The sequence below is a fragment of the Doryrhamphus excisus genome, linkage group LG7, assembly GCF_037039965.1.
Source record: "Doryrhamphus excisus strain RoL-2023G ecotype Guam linkage group LG7, RoL_Dexc_Guam_v1.1, whole genome shotgun sequence".
Lineage (NCBI taxonomy): Eukaryota > Metazoa > Chordata > Actinopteri > Syngnathiformes > Syngnathidae > Doryrhamphus > Doryrhamphus excisus.
In genome coordinates this window covers 18,795,881-18,814,051 of record NC_136363.1, presented here as the reverse complement: position 1 = coordinate 18,814,051, position 18,171 = coordinate 18,795,881, and the positions used below count along the sequence as shown (strand labels likewise).

The 18,171-nt window shown below is 48.5% G+C and overlaps 1 protein-coding gene across 1 annotated transcript in view; it reads left to right on the top strand.

The window, feature by feature from the left end:
* LOC131108570 (histone-lysine N-methyltransferase 2C-like) overlaps nucleotides 1-18,171 on the top strand; it is a 33,966-nt gene that overhangs the window by 2,647 nt on the left and 13,148 nt on the right. Inside the window, exons 6-42 of the mRNA XM_078792318.1 lie at nucleotides 1,151-1,173; nucleotides 1,249-1,338; nucleotides 1,426-1,535; nucleotides 1,620-1,770; nucleotides 1,853-2,024; nucleotides 2,096-2,210; nucleotides 2,279-2,442; nucleotides 2,514-4,959; nucleotides 5,083-5,412; nucleotides 5,536-8,011; nucleotides 8,085-8,228; nucleotides 8,315-9,084; nucleotides 9,154-9,255; nucleotides 9,527-9,652; nucleotides 9,801-9,920; nucleotides 9,996-10,097; nucleotides 10,166-10,270; nucleotides 10,355-10,536; nucleotides 10,607-10,771; nucleotides 10,999-11,108; nucleotides 11,194-11,256; nucleotides 11,343-11,445; nucleotides 11,527-11,633; nucleotides 11,708-11,836; nucleotides 11,904-12,005; nucleotides 12,072-12,160; nucleotides 12,250-12,403; nucleotides 12,552-12,629; nucleotides 13,102-13,137; nucleotides 13,448-13,579; nucleotides 13,664-13,696; nucleotides 13,778-13,882; nucleotides 13,949-14,275; nucleotides 14,369-14,442; nucleotides 15,315-15,518; nucleotides 15,815-15,949; nucleotides 17,629-18,142. Coding sequence (XP_078648444.1) covers nucleotides 1,151-1,173; nucleotides 1,249-1,338; nucleotides 1,426-1,535; nucleotides 1,620-1,770; nucleotides 1,853-2,024; nucleotides 2,096-2,210; nucleotides 2,279-2,442; nucleotides 2,514-4,959; nucleotides 5,083-5,412; nucleotides 5,536-8,011; nucleotides 8,085-8,228; nucleotides 8,315-9,084; nucleotides 9,154-9,255; nucleotides 9,527-9,652; nucleotides 9,801-9,920; nucleotides 9,996-10,097; nucleotides 10,166-10,270; nucleotides 10,355-10,536; nucleotides 10,607-10,771; nucleotides 10,999-11,108; nucleotides 11,194-11,256; nucleotides 11,343-11,445; nucleotides 11,527-11,633; nucleotides 11,708-11,836; nucleotides 11,904-12,005; nucleotides 12,072-12,160; nucleotides 12,250-12,403; nucleotides 12,552-12,629; nucleotides 13,102-13,137; nucleotides 13,448-13,579; nucleotides 13,664-13,696; nucleotides 13,778-13,882; nucleotides 13,949-14,275; nucleotides 14,369-14,442; nucleotides 15,315-15,518; nucleotides 15,815-15,949; nucleotides 17,629-18,142 — 10,388 coding nt within the window. The remainder of the gene's footprint in view (nucleotides 1-1,150; nucleotides 1,174-1,248; nucleotides 1,339-1,425; nucleotides 1,536-1,619; nucleotides 1,771-1,852; nucleotides 2,025-2,095; nucleotides 2,211-2,278; nucleotides 2,443-2,513; nucleotides 4,960-5,082; nucleotides 5,413-5,535; nucleotides 8,012-8,084; nucleotides 8,229-8,314; nucleotides 9,085-9,153; nucleotides 9,256-9,526; nucleotides 9,653-9,800; nucleotides 9,921-9,995; nucleotides 10,098-10,165; nucleotides 10,271-10,354; nucleotides 10,537-10,606; nucleotides 10,772-10,998; nucleotides 11,109-11,193; nucleotides 11,257-11,342; nucleotides 11,446-11,526; nucleotides 11,634-11,707; nucleotides 11,837-11,903; nucleotides 12,006-12,071; nucleotides 12,161-12,249; nucleotides 12,404-12,551; nucleotides 12,630-13,101; nucleotides 13,138-13,447; nucleotides 13,580-13,663; nucleotides 13,697-13,777; nucleotides 13,883-13,948; nucleotides 14,276-14,368; nucleotides 14,443-15,314; nucleotides 15,519-15,814; nucleotides 15,950-17,628; nucleotides 18,143-18,171) is intronic.

Sequence of the window (18,171 nt, the reverse complement as noted above, 5' to 3'; positions counted from 1 at the left end):
TGTTTTGTAGAGCAGTGTGCCATTCCAACAGATGGGGTTTTATAACGCCACAATGTTATGGTTTAATTTCATTTGAATATGCATCAGATTACAATTGAATGCATCACATAATCAGTTCACAGTTCCACATGTCCAAAAGGAGTAGGAAGAAGCAAAGCTTATTAAATCCTACCCCTCAATCTGGTACTTTTACAATCAGTAACTGTTACATTTGTCCACTTCCTGCTTTCCTAATATCGTTTAAGGTGTTTTATTTTTTTATTTTTTGTCTTATACCGAAGTACGAGGTGACATGACCATACAATGACATAATGGTTACCATAGTAACCGTCAATATAGTGATATGTATAGCACATCATGACTGGTTCAAGACTCGTCATCCTTGTATTTAGCAAACATCAACTGCTTGTATTGTTTCTTGAATTGGCTCATCGTTGTGCATTGTTTGAGGGTCTTACTCAATCCATCCCATAGTTTGATTCCACATACTGAAATGCTATGGCTTTTTAACGTAGTCCTAGCATATAAGTGTTTCAAATGTACTTCTTCCCTGAGATCATATTTCTCCTCTCTTGTAGAGAAGTATTGGATGACATTTTTAGCTAATTGGTTATTTTTAGCCTTATGCATTATTTTAGCTGTTTGAAGATGAACTATATCAGCAAGTTGAAGTATTTGTGATTTTTAGAAATAAGGAGTTAGTATGTTCTCTGTAGGCGCCATTATGAATTATCCTTACTGGCCTTTTTTGCAGTACATTTAGCGAGTGAAAATTGCTTTTATAGTAGTAGTATATGTAGGCTGAAATGTCATCAGGAATCTTCTTTGTCTTGACTCAGCATGCCATCAGAAACATATTTTTAAAGGGGAAATGTCGTCCAACAGCCAATTGACAGCCTCATTGACTGTCAAGTTTAAGTATTTTGGGATTTTTTTTTCTCTGTAGGCGGCATTCTGAATTATCCTTACTGGCCTTTTTTGCAGTACATTTAGCGAGTAAAGATTGTGGTATATTTTTCTGAAAAATAATAGCACGGGCAACACAGTAGAGGCACAGAGTGCAGCGGTTCAGGAGTAGAAGTAGTTAGTTTACATGCATGAATACAAACAGTCATGCAGCCATGTTGCTAATGTGTGTTTTTGTTTATAGGAGCAGCAGTCCAGCACAGTGTGGTGAGTACTCTCGATTTGATAACCATAAACGCGGCACAGGCGTCCAGTCTCATTTGTTATTAATGTCCATTCCAGAGGACGAGTCTTCCTTACAGTATGTGCAGCAGCATGGACCCATTGGACTTCCGCAAGACGTCGACGTCCAAACACTGTTTGACCCCACAGGTTTCATTCCCCTCTTCATTACTTCCTGTTTACTGTGTCGTCTTTCTTGAGTGCAGGTAACTAATATATTCGCGTGTGTGCATGCAGGTCAGTGCTGTGCTCACCTGCAGTGTGCCGCCTGGTCGGAGGGCGTGTGTCGCGGCGAGGGCCAATCACTGCTCTACGTGGACAAGGCCATCGACTCAGGAAGCACGCAGGTCAGTTGTAAAAGAGATCCAAACCTGGAATGTAGTATCGCACAGCCTTGTTAAGCCCCGCCTTTTCCTCCCCGCCCCCTTCAGGTGTGCGTGTTCTGTCACCGGCTCGGAGCATCGCTTCATTGCCAGGAGACAGGCTGTGGGCGGAGCTACCACTTCCCATGTGCCGCCGCTGCCGGAGCTCATCAGGACTGGAAGCAGAGACACACACTGTGCACGCGACACGCACACACGGGTACATACACAAAAAAAAAATGTGCACGGCGTGTCTTGTTATGAGTTACTCAATACACGCGTGTCCGTGTTTTTCTTTGAAGCGTCTTCATCGTGCGTGTTGTGTTCACGCGGTGATGATGTCAGCAGTCTGTTGATGTGCTGTTGCTGTGGCAACCAATTCCACGGTGGGTGCTTGGCCCCGCCTCTCACTCCCTCTGCTCTGATCCGGGTGGGCTGGCAGTGTTCTACATGTCGTGTGTGTCAGTGCTGCAGGTAACACACACACACACACACACACTGTGTATTATTTTTTATTGCTGACTCATGATGCCATTTTTTTCCAGGCTGCGAGGCGACACGTCTGTGTTGCTGGTCTGTGGTCGCTGTGATAAAGCTCACCATTCACACTGTCTGACACCTCCACTGGATCACACACCTACCAGTGGCTGGACCTGCCAGGTACACTCACACACTCCTGATTAACCACTCTAATGTTTGTCCTAACACCGATTGTTGTCATCGTCCAGAACTGCAGGGTGTGTCTCCGCTGTGGTGTAAGGTCGTCAGGTCAGTGGGCCAATCACCCTTTCCTTTGCGAGTCATGTGACCCAGCCTTGCCTTGTGCCCTCTGTGGCAACACCCCCGACTTGTACTCGCCACAGGATTACGTCACCTGTGTCTGCTGCTATAGGTACATAATCAATCAAACAACAGTATGTGTTGCTGTATTCTCGGTGTAACTTTGTGTGTTTTGTTTTTTAGGTGTGTCCACACCGAGTGTATTGTCCAGGCAGGCGAGGACAGAACAAAGTCCTCCGAAGGCTACACTTGCTCCATATGTCGGCCCGTGGGGGATGAGCTAACACCGCACACGCCGATCCCACACAGTCCCACCTTAGACCTCCAGCTCAGTTCCACAGAGTCGCCAGACGTCTGCGTGACTCTGCCATCACTTCAAAGTCCTGCTGAAGTTCTGCCCATTGGTACTACTGCTCAAAGCCCAGTCCAGATCTTCGGTTTGGACCTCGCTCCAACCGAGAACACAGAGCCATCACACGAATGTCTTACCCCATCTCAACCTGACGCCACGGCGCCCCACCAATGTACCACGCCGTCGCCCTCCAGCCCCGCAACGCTAAAACAAAATCCTCCCTCTGACCCGGCGGAACCACAGCACAGTCCGGTGCCATCTCCTAACCCTGCAGAGCAAAGACTGAGTCCAGTACCATCTCCAAATTCTATACAGCAAAGACTGAGTGTAGCACCATCACTTTCTAACCCTACAGAGCCACAACATAGTCCACTCCAGTCCAGTCCTCCTAACCCCACAGAGGAAAGGCTGGGTCCAGTACCTTCTCCTCTTGCCACCGAGCTCCAGAAAAGTCCTGTCCTATCTTCTCCTAACCCCACAGAGCAAAGGCTAAGTCCAGTACCATCACCTATTCCTACAGAGGAAGAACTAAATCCAGTACCATCTCCTAAACCCACACAGCAAAGGCTAAGTACAGTACCATCACCTATTCCTACAGAGGAAGAACTAAATCCAGTACCATCTCCTAAACCCACCCAGCAAAGGCTAAGTCCAATACCGTCACCTGTTCCACCAGAGGAAGAACTAGATCCAGTACCATCTTCTCCTAAACCCACAGAGCAAAGGCTAAGTCCAGTACCATCACCTATTCCTACAGAGGAAGAACTAAATCCAGTACCATCTCCTAAACTCACAGAGCAAAGGCTAAGTCCAGTACCATCACCTATTCCTACAGAGGAAGAACTAAATCCAGTACCATCTCCTAAACCCACAGAGCAAAGGCTAAGTTCAATACCGTCACCTATTCCACCAGAGGAAGAACTAGATCCAGTACCATCTTCTCCTAAACCCACAGAGCAAAGGCTAAGTCCAGTACCATCTCCTATTCCTACAGAGGAACAACTAAATCCAGTACCATCTCCTATTCCTACAGAGGAAGAACTAAATCCAGTACCATCTCCTAAACCCACAGAGCAAAGGCTAAGTCCAGGACCATCTCCTATTCCTACAGAGGAAGAACTAAATCCAGTTCCATCTCCTCCTAAACCCACAGAGCAAAGGCTAAGTCCAGTACCATCACCTATTCCTACAGAGGAACAACTAAATCCAGTAGCATCTTCTCCTCACCCTCCAGAGCAAAGGCTAATTCCAGTACCATCACCTATTCCTACAGAGGAACAACTAAATCTAGAACCATCTCCTCCTGACCCCACAGAGCAAAAACAAAGTCCACAACTGTCGCCATGTGGCCCAACAGGCCTCCAGCAAAGTCCAGAACAATCTTCCTTTATGTCCACAGTCCTGAGACAAAGTCCACTGCCATCTCCTACAAACCCGCATAGTCCAGAGTCACCTTCTGAGACCCACACAGATCTCAAATGCAAAAGTTCCTGCACGGAACTCCAGACAAGTCGTGCAAAATCTCCCTTTAACCCAACAGAACTCTGTGAAAGTCCTGGGCTATCTTCATCTGAGCCCACAAACTTTCAACCTGTACTCTTGTCTGTTAATCTGACGGAGCCTCAGGAAAGGCCTGCACCATGTTCAACGAACCACACAGAGCTCCAGCCAAGTCCACCATCTCCTTCTACAGTCGCAGAGATCCAGAAAAGTCCAGTACGATCTCCTTTTACTGTCACAGAACACCAGCAAAGTCCAATCCCATCTCCTTCAGATGTTACAGAGATACATCAAAGTCCACTACCATCTCCTAAGGGTGCAGAGCTCCTGGGGAATCCAGTATCAGCACAAAGACAAAGTCCAGCATCATCTCCTTTTGATGTCACGGAGGTCCACCAAAATGCAGTCCCATCGCTTACGGTTCCAGATTTGCAAGAAAGTCCGTTACCATCTCCTTCCAACATCACAGAGCTCCACCAAAGTCCACAGCCATCTCATTTTAACACCACAGAACAAAGTCCAGCATCATCTTCTATTGACGCAGAGGTCCAGCAAAGCCCACCACCAACTCTGAAGGTCACAGAGCTCCAGCATAGTCCTTTGCTGTGTTCATCGAACCCCACAATGGTTGAGGAAAGTTCACCAAACCTCACAGAGCTGCAAAGGAGTCCAGTACCATCTTCATTGAACCCCACAGATTTCCAACAAAGTCCAGTACCATCTCCTAATGACACAGAGCTCCAGAAAAGTCCACTTCCATCTCCTACTGTCACAGCAGTCCAGGAAAGTGCAGTACCATCTTCCTTGAACCCCACAGTCCAGGAAAGTGCAGTACCATCTTCACCAAACCCCACGGAGGTCCAGGAGAGTCCTGTACCATCTCCATTGAACTCCACAGAGGTCCAGGAGAGTCCACCACCATCTTCATTGAACCCCACAGAGGTCCAGGAGAGTCCACCACCATCATTAAATCCCACAGAGGTCCAGGAGAGTTCACCACCATCTGCATTGAACCCCACAGAGGTCCAGGAAAGTCCACCACCATCTTCATTGAACCCCACAGAGGTCCTGGAGAGTCCACCACCATCATTAAACCCCACAGAGGTCCAGGAGAGTCCACCACCATCTTCATTAAACCCCACAGAAATCCAGGAGAGTCCAGTACTATCTTCATTGAAACCCACAGAAGTCCAGGAGATTCCACCACCATCTTCATTGAACCCCACAGAGGTCCAGGAGAGTCCATCACCATCTTCATTGAACCCCACAGAGGTCCAGGAGAGTCCATCACCATCATCATTGAACCCCACAGAGGTCCAGGAGAGTCCACCACTATCATTGAACCCCACAGAGGTCCAGGAGAGTCCACCACCATCTTTATTGAACCCCACAGAAGTCCAGGAAAGTCCAGTACCATCTACATCAAATCCCACAGAAGTCCAGGAAAGTCCAGTACCATCTACATCAAATCCCACAGAGGTCCAGGAAAGTCCAGTACCATCCACATCAAATCCCACAGAGGTCCAGGAAAGTCCAGTACCATCTCCATCGAATCCCACAGAGGTCCAGGAGAGTCCCGTACCATCTCCTTCCACTGTCCAAGATCTTCAGAGGTCTCCTGGTGTCGCAGAGCTTCATAAAAGCCCTCTTTCATCTCTTTGTAACATCACAGAGCTCCAGAAAAGTCCACTACCATCACTTTTTAACGTTGCAGATCCTCAGCCAAGTCCAGTATCATCTCCTACCATCTCAGAGCCCCAGCAAAGTCCTGTGCCGTCTCCCATGAAATCCGCAGAACTAACACAGAATTTTAAATCATCAGACGCGGACCCCACAGAGATTAAAAACAGTCCCACAGAACCCCAACAAAACACTGATGTGTCTCATCCTTGTGGAGAAACGCTCCCAAAAGGTCCACCGGGATCGGACCTGGTTCCATCGGAGACTGCTGAGCTTCAGGAGAGTCCTGCTGCATCGCAGTTTAGTCCAGTACAAATAAATGAAAACTTGCCGTGCAATAATGATCTTTTGGAATGTAAGGAAAACAATGCCATGTCTCCTCGGCCTTCAACACCTTCTCAGATGTCTTCTGGTTCTTTGGACCATCTGACTTCCACACAGGCTCCGCTTAGTCCATGTGAATTAACTTGCACTCCATCCAGCCCTTCCATGGAGTCAAGTAGACAACAGAGTCCACTGCTTGGTAGTCCAACTTCTGAACTCGGTCCTACCAGATTGGATCCTGATGAAGCAAAGCCGCAGATCATCTCCCCAAACAATAGTAGATCATCCAGTCCTGCTGACGTCATCATCGAAGAGACGCCGCTCCAAACTCATCAAGGAACATATAGTCCTGTGCCGCATTGTCCTACAAAAACATCTCAAGATGTTGAAGCAACACTGGATCAGGAGAGCCTGGTACCAAGCCTTCCCTCTCATTTGCCTTTTGGGGCTGCACAGATCAGTTTAACACTGGACCAGGATCTTTCACCCGTTTCTTTGAAAACCACCTTCATAGGCAGAGGAAAAACCGCATGGAGACCCAGTTCAGCTCCCTGTAGCCCATCAAGAACCCCCGTTAGCTCAACACGATGTAGTCTATCACAGCCTCCCAGCCCAGTGCAGACCCCCTCTTTGCTCGCGAGTAGGTCTTCGCAGATCAAGGTGCTTGCTCGTCAGTCCGCGACATCGACGGAATGTTTCAGCACCGAGCTTCAACGCTGGAGTCCGAATCCGGATGGTCAAACACTTGAATCTGTTTGTAGCCCGACCGCTGTCACGTCCGCAACAGTTCCGCCATCGCCCGCACCAGAAAGCCTTGTTCTTGTTCACCAAACGGAACACAGTAGCCTCACTTGCATGTCTTCTTACGCTAGCAAACCTGTTGAACAGAACGCTAGCCCAACACATAGCCACGCTAGCAGGGATGGTGCTAGCCCCTCACATGCCAGCTCGCTTCTTCAGGCTTCCTCCGACTCAATGCCAAAGGTGTCTGACCTTGCCGTTGTCCAGCCTTTACCAGCTAGCCCTGTGATGGACTACTCGTCTCAGCCAGTTAGCCCCTCGTCGATAACTCCGACTCATGGAGACACCATATCTGAAACTGAAGATCCAACATTAGTATCTCCTGTGACTAGTCCTCACCATGAGATCTCGGTTAATGCTAACCAGGAGCCTAGTCCCGTACAGGTCCAAATATCCAGCAGTCCCTCGGGGACTGCTCTTTTAAATCCAAGTACCACTTCAACTAGTCCCACACACTGTAGACCGATCCATGTTTGTCCCGCTAACAGCTCTATTAGCCAAGATCTGAGCAACTTCAAGGGTAGTGTCTCCTCGAGCGACCCAAGTTCCTCTGTAGCGTGCACGACTCCATTTCCGAGTGAAACATTTCCCCACAGCCCCACAGATTCCAGCCCCATTCCCAGTTCAGACTTAAGCTCCGCTGAAGCACAACTGAATCTTACTATGTCAACGTCAAGTCCTGTTTCTCAGTACCAAAGCCAGGACTCGGTTATTTTCAGTTCAGTTCAGATGGATACCAGTCCAGGTCTCACTGCAGATACTAAGCCTCAAAGACCAGCTCCCGCTCCCACTCAGGAACACAGTGATCCACGTCACACTGCATATACTAAGGAAACGCTCCGTAGTTCCACTTTTTCATCCTTGTCCGGCGAGTGCCCCTCCCCTCAATTGGATCATACAGATATTTCAAGTCCAGGTCTCACCAGCCCTGAGAGACCAGAGGCCAGTACAGGTGCAGGTTTTGATACCCACTTTGAATCAACTGGTCCTACTCCTGTCATCCTGTCTGAGGAGTCCACATCCAGTAAGTATGAGAGACTAGTTTGTAGTTGGAAACCATAACCTGCCATAATAATACATTGTTTTAATTCCAACAGTTGTTACGATGATGAACGAAGAGGAGGAGAATAGGAGTTTTCAGGAGCACAAGCTCCCAGTGCAGGACCAGGAAGAGGCTCATAAGGAGCAGATCCAGGAGGAGACTAAGGAGCCAGAGGGTCTCAGCAGTTCTAAGTTGTCTGGTATGAATCCGCTAATTCTTGAGCTTAGATGTATTCCACTATGAAGGTGATGATGATTGGTGACTTTGTTGTCTCTGTCTTCTAAGGAGTCCACCTCTCTCCTCGTCCACCCGCCGCAGCCTCCTCAAACTCACCCTTGGCTCCCCGACTACCCTCCTCCTCAGTTTCACTCACTGGCTCCCCTGTCCCGTCACCGCAACCTCCAAACCAAGATGGCTCCCCGGATGACTCCCTCACTTTTACTGTGACAGCTAAAGCTCCCTCCTCCCTGGAGGAGCAAAGGGAATCGAGTCAAGAGGACTCCTGTCCTGTGTCATGGGAGCAGGGTGATGACCAATCCAGAGTCCAGACCAGACCAGAGTCTTCAGAAAGGGTCGACGAGCAGCCAGAAACGCCAGAGTCAGCAGTAACAACTGCACTGGATGATGTTACTACACAAGAGGAGAAGGAGGAGAGCAACGATGGGGAGCTCCAAGAGACTGCTGACTCCAAAGACCAATCCTATGTGGAGGAGGAGCCACTGAGCCCTGTGTTGGAACTGGACCCATCTTTAGATGTGGAGGTGATGAAGCTCATGACAGCCGGGTCTCCTCCGGCCTCACTTCTGCACCTGTCCTCCCTTACTCCTCCTCCCGTCCCCACCCGGGGGAAAGGGCGGAGCCTTAGGCCTCCTCCCTGCTCCTCTTTCACACCATCAGACGACCTCTCCATCCGGCTCAGACAGTCTCCTTTCTCCACCGAGGCGTCACCTGAGACCTCCCCTGTCAGAGACCCCATCACTCCACCTCCACTTTCCCCACCGTCGCCTCCCCTCAGGTTCAGCCCTCCGTACAGGGAGTCTCCACCCCTCTCCAAGGTAAACCTGATGTTTTCAACTGACTGCTTCTTATTTTCTCCTTCTAAACTTCTCCTTCTTCATGTCTAGATTCCTCCCTCGACTGTGATACCTCTCACTCCTAAAATTGGGATGGGGAAGCCAGCCATCACTAAAAGGAAGTTCTCACCTGGCAGGGCCAGGGCCAGGCAGGTATGGAACCTATGGTGTTTTTGTATGTGCATGTCCTTTCACCATATTATATAACTACACAGTGTTTATGTATGCCAGTACTAATGGTCTGTGATTGGTTGCATGATGTTGACGTTTTTGTTGAGTATGTTTTGTTTGTATTTTTAATAATGTTTCCTTTTATGGCCGTTGCATTGATGCGCCTCCACTTCCTTTTATTCCTCCGTCTACATCACTCTTTTCTCTCTCTTTCTCCGCTGTCCTCCACCCCTCCTCCTTCTCCCTACTTCAGGGTTCGTGGTGGAGTAATGTCAGGGCAGTGAGCCCCCCCTCGTCCTCCCAGGACTCTACTGGGGAGGGTGGGAGGGACAGCCCTAAGTACCGTCCACCGGACTCCCCGCTCTGGAGCATGAGAGTGGTAAAGAAGCGCACCCTAACCATGATTGATTTCTGTGGCTTTAACTAACGATGACTTATGAGAACCCACCCATGTGGCCTGTGATCGAATGCAAAACAAGCACTACTGATGTGTATCTTATCCGGTATTTATGTTTTTGGCTTGTCAGGGTCGTGGTTCTGGTTTTCCTGGTAGGAGGAGAGCCAGAGGAGGAGGTGTCGGAGGCGGAAGGGGAGGAAGAGGAAGGAGCAGAGTTAAGACACAGGAGTTTGTGTCTGTGTCACCTGCAGTAAGCGCCTACACGCACGTAAACACACACGTGTCACCATGGTAACAACTAACCAGTGACTGTTGTGGTTGACAGTACGGCTTAGTGGAGTCAATCCCGCTAAAGGAAGAGGAGGAGAACTCCATGCACAACACGGTGGTGATGTTCTCCACCTCTGACCTGTTCACCCTCAGACAGGTGATGAATAAAGTCGAAAGGGGGGACAAAAAGGTGCAGTTAAAAACATTGTTTTTGTTGTTGTGTAGGACATGTGTGTGGTGTGCGGCAGTTTTGGTCAAGGAGCCGAAGGACGACTGTTGGCGTGTTCTCAATGCGGACAGTGCTACCACCCCTACTGTGTCAATGTCAAGGTAGCTGTCAGTCATTCCGTAGAAATCACATTGACGTCCCAGTTCCAGTCAAAATAATCATACAGATATCGATGGACCGTTTAGGTTACTCGGGTCATCCTAACCAAAGGGTGGCGCTGTCTTGAATGTACCGTATGCGAGGCATGCGGCGAGGCCAGCGACCCCGGGCGTTTGTTGCTATGTGACGACTGCGACATCAGCTACCACACATACTGCTTGGACCCGCCCCTCCACATGGTCCCTAAGGGAGCCTGGAAGTGCAAGTGGTGGGTGCTCCTGTCAATCACCTGTATTGTGTATAAGTGTAATTCCTAATTGCGTGTCGTATATTTCCAGGTGTGTGTGGTGTGTCCAGTGTGGCTCCGCCTCCCCTGGGCTGCACTGTGATTGGCAGAGCAACTACAGCCGCTGCGGGCCATGTGCCAGTCTGACCTGCTGCCCCCTTTGTCAGAGACTTTATACACAGGATGACCTCATTCTGCAGTGTCAGCAGTGTGACAGGTTTGACCATAATATTTTTAGGACTTTTGTATGTGTTTTTATTACTGTACTTTGTCCTTTATGTGTACTATCGGACTGAATTTAAGGATGAGTGCACTAAAATTGGACTCGTATCACACCACCAATAGTAGTCCATAAATCATTGATCATTTATTATGGTAACAATATCTTGATGTTATGAGTATTGCTTGTATTTTAGCATGTCCAAATTTTTGTAATTTGTGTAGATGGGTGCATGCCGTGTGTGAGGGGCTGACATCCGAAGATGAGGTGGAAATGGCGGCCGATGAAGGCTTTGATTGTTCACTGTGCAGAACACACAGTCGTATCGCATTTGGTAAAACTGGCACACACACACACATATGTTGAGACAGACACTTCATTGGCTGTCTTCTAATGGCTGCATCATGTTCCCGTTGCAGGGAGGTCGGACAGTTTGGACTCCCCCTACATGGCTCAGATCATCTCCAGGAGCCGGGAAGCAGGTTTGTTGTCTACATGACTGCCTGTGAACATGTAACAAATATGGACGCCGTTTTTTTTAATGTGCGTTGTTTTTTTATATGTGTAGACACAAAGACGTACACTCAAGATGGAGTTTGTCTGACCGAGTCGGGCCTCTCTCACCTTCAGTCCCTGGTTGAACCTTTGACCTCAGCACGAAGGTATCGCAGGTGAGTACGAAATGACATCGCTTGTGTGTTTTGTTTTGTTTTCAGTGAATGTTGCTCAGCTGCTTCCTGTGTCCCCGTCAGATGCAAACCCAAACTAAAGTTAAGGATCATCAACCAGAACAGCGTGTCCGTACTGCAGACCCCACCCGACCCCGAGCCTCACTCTGGGGAACAAGACCATCACAGAGGTGAGGGGTCACATTCATTTACACGGACGCTCACTGGCACACGCATTTGTTTGAACCTGCGTGTCTCTCTGCAGTCCACCTCGAGTGTGATCTCAAGTCAGACTCCAGTCCTGAGAGAGACCACGCCCCCTATGATGATGTCAGTAAGGAGATCCTTATGGCAGACGGCAGCACAAAGAGGAAGAGGAAGCCCTACAGACCAGGTGAGGAAGGAAGGTGGGTGACATCTGCAGACTTTCTTCATATTCATATTCATCATCCGGGTTGTAGGTATTGGAGGATTCATGGTGCGCCAGCGAGGCGGGAAGGCTGGAACGAGCGGATTCAAAGTGTGCAGGAGAGATTCGACTGACGTGCCACAAGGAGACGAAGGTGAGGACTGTTCATTTCAACACACTTGCTAATAGATGAGGCTTTAACAAAGAAAACATCATACAGATGTAGCTGATCAAACCATGGACAAGGTGAAGAAGAGATACAGAAAGAAGAAGACCAAGCTGGAGGAGGCTTTTCCGGCTTATCTTCAGGTAACACACATTCATAGACATGCACACACACACACACACACACACAGTGTCACCCTTTTTGATTGGCTGTCCCGTCTGTCCCCTTCAAGGATGCCTTCTTCGGTCGGGATCTTTTGGATCGCATTCGCCAGGTGGACCAGAGGATGGTGTCTGAGGTGGCGAGAGCCAGCCAATCAGCAGCGGTTGATCTGAAAGGTCCCGCCCCCTCAGAAAAGACGGTGATCAGAAAGCAGGAAAGACTGCGTGAGTTTTGTTTCTGACATTCATTTACTTCCATTTCATTTGTGGCGACATTACAACAACATTCTCACCCTTACCGTGACTTGCTGTGTGTGTGTGTGTGTGACATCTCCATGACAACATTGTGACTCGCATGTGTGTCGCCAACCAGCCGTGTCGGACGATGCGCTCGTGGATCTGTCTGACGTTCTCAACACCCATCCTCAAATTCTGGCCACAGGACACACAGGTACACAAGGCGAGAGGGCGGGGTCACAACCACTGTCCGTCAACCTTTACACCACTCAAGTTTCGTTCTCTCTCTTCACTTGTTTACCGAGCACAAACACACTCCCCCTTTTTTTTTTTGCATTTTTGGGGTTTTATTAGTTCAGGCACTTAGAGCATGTTGATAAATACAGTGGTAGGAAAAAGTTTGGGCACCCCTAGTAATTTTCAATTGCTAAATCACTTAAAATTATCAGGGGTGCCCAAACTTTTTCATACCAATGCAACATGCTAAGCTAACAGTTTCCCCCCTTCTTCAGTGTTTGTTTGTTTACCGAACTTTATTTTTGGCTGTGCTGAGTTTGTCTTGCTCATAGATTAGCTTGTCTTTAGCGCTTATGTTTCTGAAAACCTGTCAACTCTCTGATTGGCTCACCCAACAATCTGCTTCGTGATTGGTCGGCTTGGTGGATAACTGTGTGTCTGTTTTGTAGGCCAGTTCCAGGTGGAACGCTCCCCCTCTCCATTTGGTAAGAGTCCACAGGAAGCTAGACCCCCCCCCCCCTTTTTTTTTTTTTGCTCCTTCTCTTCCTGTTGAGATGTAGTTGGCATCATAATCAGTAGTTGGGGAGTTCCTGATGAATTTGGACAGAACCACTATCGCCATTTCCTTTCCTTCTGCTCGGCTTGCTGGCTGACTGACTGATTGATTGGTTCCTTTTTCTTGTGCTCAAACTGGTCCCATCTCAGATTGACATTTCTTTCCCTCTTCAGCTTCTTCCTCCTCTGCTAAATACTTCTTGCTACATTTTATTTACCAGACTCTTGTTTGTCTCTCAGCTGGCTTGGACATTGGCTCAATGGGAGAAGACCCCTTGCTAAGCGGAAGTAGCGGGCATGGTCATAGATCATTGCAGGAAGAGCCTCTGGACGCCATCTTAAACCCTGAGCTTGACAAGATGGTGACTGATGGTGAGTAGATGGTGAATCATAATTGTTGTTTTTGTTGTTTGTGACGTGTGAGATCATCTATTGAGGATCTCGTTATGCTTCTAGGTGCCATTCTCGGCAAACTGTACAAGATTCCAGGTAGGATCATCTCACCTGCTATACACTGCTGTACATAGCACCATACATCATCACAACAAGATCATACTTTGTTTTCTTCAGAGCTGGAGGGGAAGGACGTGGAAGATCTTTTCACCGCGGTCCTCAGCCCAGACAACAGCGAGCATCATCACCAACACACAGCTGCAGGAGGCAAAACACACACAGGTATAAACACACACACACACACATAAGGTTTTCTTCATGATGTTCACTCTGGGGACTGTCTCTCAGCAGCCGCTGGTGGGTTTTCTCGTCTTCCTCTGATGAACGGCCTCGCGGGACGAGCCCCTCACATGGTCAACCCTCCCGTGATGCCCGGCGGCGCTCCTGGCCCGGCTAGTCACCGCATTTGTCCTCCAGAGGGACCCATCCCTCCCTCCACACCTTGCATGCCTGCAGCCAATCAGGCTGCGGGAGAGGGCGAGCATGACGGCATGTCAACTGCTCAGAGGAGCATGTTAAAGTGGGAGAAGGAGGAAGCTCTCGGGGAGCAGGCTACGGTTGCCCCCGTGCTCTACTGCAACACCAACTTCCCCCAGCTGAAGGAGCAGTATCCTGGTACTTGTACACACACAGTAAAATTAGTGACGCTGAATAGAACCTGCCATTGTTTTGCGGTGTAAACAGTCTATGTGTGTTTGTGTGTCTCAGAGTGGTCCACAAGAGTGAAGCAGATCGCCAAACTGTGGAGGAAAGCCAGCTCTCAGGACAGAGCACCTTTTGTGGTGAGTGCAGAGTTTGCTGATGCATGTTATCACCAACATGGGTGTCATGAGACGCATACAGAGACGATATACAACATTTGGTCCGGGAGACATGGTTTAACATTATTACGGAAGGTACTTTTTTTTTTTTTTTTACAAAACAATACAAGCAGTTGATGTTTGCTAAATACAAGGATGAAGAGCAACTGGGGGGTCTTGAGACACTAGAGAGCTAGCGATCTAAACGGTAGCTTTCAAGTTATTTCCTTTAAACTTAAATCGCCAAAAACTTACCACTTCCACACGGATAGGGAGGATAACTATTAACAGTTATTTAACCTTTAACATGAACATTAATCAAATGTAATAATTTTTTCTGGGTACATGATACCATACAGCATCCATATCAAACTTGCGCAGGCTGCACTAACATTAAACTTTCATATCAAGGCGGGGGCCACGTGTTTGAGACCCCTGATGAAGAGTCATGATGTGCTATGTATATATATCACTATATTGACAGTTACTATGGTACCCATTATGTCATTTTATGGTCATATCACCTCGTACTTCGGGACGAGGTTCATTATTTAAAAATAAAAATAAAAAAAAACCTTAAACTGTATTATGGAAAGCAGGAAGTGAACAAATGTAACTGTTACTGATTGTAAAAGTACCAGATGGAGGGGTAGGATTTAATAAGCTTTGCTTCTTCCTACTCCTTTTGGACATGTGGAACTGGGAACTGATTATGAGGTGCATTCAATTGCAATCTGATGCATGTTCAAATGAAATAAAACTTTTAAATTTAAATAAAGCCTTGCACACTTCCATTTCCATATTACGTGTATTATCATTAATCGTCCCTCACGCCATCGCCTTGTGTCTTCCAGCAACGTGCAAGGGACAACCGTGCAGCTCAACGCATCAACAAAGTCCACATGTCCAATGAGCCACTCAAACGGCAGCAACAGCAGCCGTTGCAGCCGCCGCTCTCCGTGCCTTACGATACTCTGTCCACGGAGGGGGATTTGGCGCTGAAGGACCCGCTGAGGCCCAGAGAGTCTGAACAGGAGCAGGAGTGGAAGCTGAGACAGGTGAGCCACGTTCAGAGATGTATTGTTGCTCTTTGGTCCAGAGCAGGAAACCCACACCGAATCAGTGTCACAAACCGCCCACCGTCCCATCAGTTCAAAGTCAAAGCAATCGATTGTGTGGTCACTGTGACAGGACAGTGTTGGTTTCCATGGTAACCATCGGGCTGCATGTCAGGGGGTGGGGGTTGCATAGTTGGGCTGGATGATGATCACTTGTGTGCTTGATGAAGAGTGCAAATGGTGCTGAGCGGCGCTCCCTCCTACTCTACTAATGTCTCTGATGTGTCATTGAAAAGGGAGAGGTAAAAGACAGATGGCGAGCCGGTAAGAAGAGGCAGGAAAATCTCCCCCAAAGCAAAGTCCTAAAATCACCAACAGATAAAGATTGTCCCTTCCAGGCATCTCTAGCAGGAGGTGGCAAAGAGGCTCTGGTAAGCTCTCAAAGGCGAACCTGTAATCGGACTTCCTGCATCCATGATCCCCTGAAATCCACTTCCTGTCCTGGGTGTGGGCCTGGGCCGGGGCCTGATCACACCAGCGGTTCACCCGGAGGTTCAGCTGGATGAGTTCAATTAATCACACGCCGACAGCTGATTAATGCACATCTACCATCCCTCACTTTGTCATTTGTCACTTCCATCATGACTACGGTGGCTGTGCAACAATGAAAGGTTGCTAGTTAAAATTCCCAACCCTTAATGAGTCATGCATGCTTCAGATTACATCATTACAGCATCTTCCTGCTACCTCCTGGTGGCAGACAGTTGGGAATTGTGAGGATTTCAGATTCATGGATGCAGGTGACGGTCACCCTTTTTTCGGCAAAGCACCTTCTTACGTTTTGAGCAAAAAAAAAAAAAAAACTAAGTCACTAAACCTAATGAAGGCGTGGAGTATTTGTGGCGTTGTGTTCTGATTTAAAGTCTTGCTCTGGACCCTTCATGGCCTTGTCCTCCTGCTCTCAGACATATGTGTGGCTGATTCACTGCACATATATATTGGTTTTTAATTCATTGTGACTGGGCGGCACGGCGGTCTAGTGGTTAGTGCGCAGACCTCACAGCTAGGAGAACAGGGTTCAATTCCACCCTCGGCCATCTCTGTGTGGAGTTTGCATGTTCTCCCCGTGCATGCGTGGGTTTTCTCCGGGTACTCCGGTTTCCTCCCACATTCCAAAAAAAACATGCTAGGTTAATTAGCGACTCCAAATTGTCCATAGGTATGAATGTGAGTGTGAATGGTTGTTTGTCTATATGTGCCCTGTGATTGGCTGGCCACCAGTCCAGGGTGTACCCCGCCTCGCACCCGAAGACAGCTGGGATAGGCTCCAGCACCCCCCTGCGACCCTCGTGAGGAAAAAGCAGTAGAAAATGACTGCAAAATAACCCGGCACGGGGCCAAAGAAAATTACAAGAGCCAGCAATTTTAACGGAAATACCATCCTGGTGCAGAAAGAAGAAATGAAGGAAGCCAGAGTAGCCAAAGGAAACGGAGCTCACAAATGTTTAGAAGTTGGTTTTGGATTGCGTCCTCAACATGCGCTTTAAATGTCCATTTAATTTGTGATTTATAACAATTTGATTTCAGAATGTAAACTGCAATTCTCAATAACATGTATTTTTATTAATATTTTGGATGTCTGGAATTATTTAATTACATTTTTATTTTTTTTTACAATTTACATTATTATTTACATCTGCCACCTGAGAGCAGGACCGCCTGTCAGAATTGTCTTCAGCTTCACGTCCTGCTTGAGTGATGTCATGTTCATACATGCATACATACGTGAATTTTGACCGCTGCCTTTAAGCCATCAGTCAAGCACACACAATTAGTGACACTGGAGAAGTGGGGAGTAGTTGAGGGACTTGAAGCGAGGGGGGGGGGCTGACACCCTTTGGTCACTGGCCCGATTCTTAACCATTGGGTCACGGCTGCTCCCCCAACACTGGAGCCAATACCTGGTGTCCTCCTAGTGTATGCTCTGACCTCACTCTGAGAGCGAGCAAGACTAGCTGTCATGTTCTTCTACTCTCTACGACCATCCAGCACTCTGACTTGTCCCCCCCTGCCCCCCCCTTGTCTGCAACACTGTCCTTTTTCTCCTCAGCAATTGCGCCAGAAGAGCAAACAGCTGGCCAAGATAGAAGCCACTCAGAAGCTGGAGCAGGTGAAGAACGAGCAACTGCTTCAGCAGCGACAGCATCACCTCTTAGCCAATCAGCAGCCTGTTACCGGGAGCGACGGCATGCCTCTTCAGCTTCCGCCATCCACCGATGCTCAGGCCAGACAGAACCTCCTGCAGGGCTCCGGAATGGCCGACAATGTTTTCCTCAGGCCACAAGTCCCACCCCCTTCTGGGTACTCGTCACTGCCTCACTCCCCTCACTCCTCATCTCCACTCCACCAGCCGCCATCATCTCCTCAGATGTTCTCTCCGCCTTCATCTCGCCCCACGTCCCCCTGGGATCCCTACAGTAAACCAGCAGGGACTCCTCGGCCCGCTTCCCTTCAGCACTGCACCCCACTCAGCATCTCCCCTGCACATGACTCGTTGGGTTCCCCCGCACCCTCGCCTGACTCGAAAGCCTCCGACGCCTCCCGGACTCTCGGACTCCAACCAGGTAACTCGTGCCCTTCCTCTTTTGTCTCC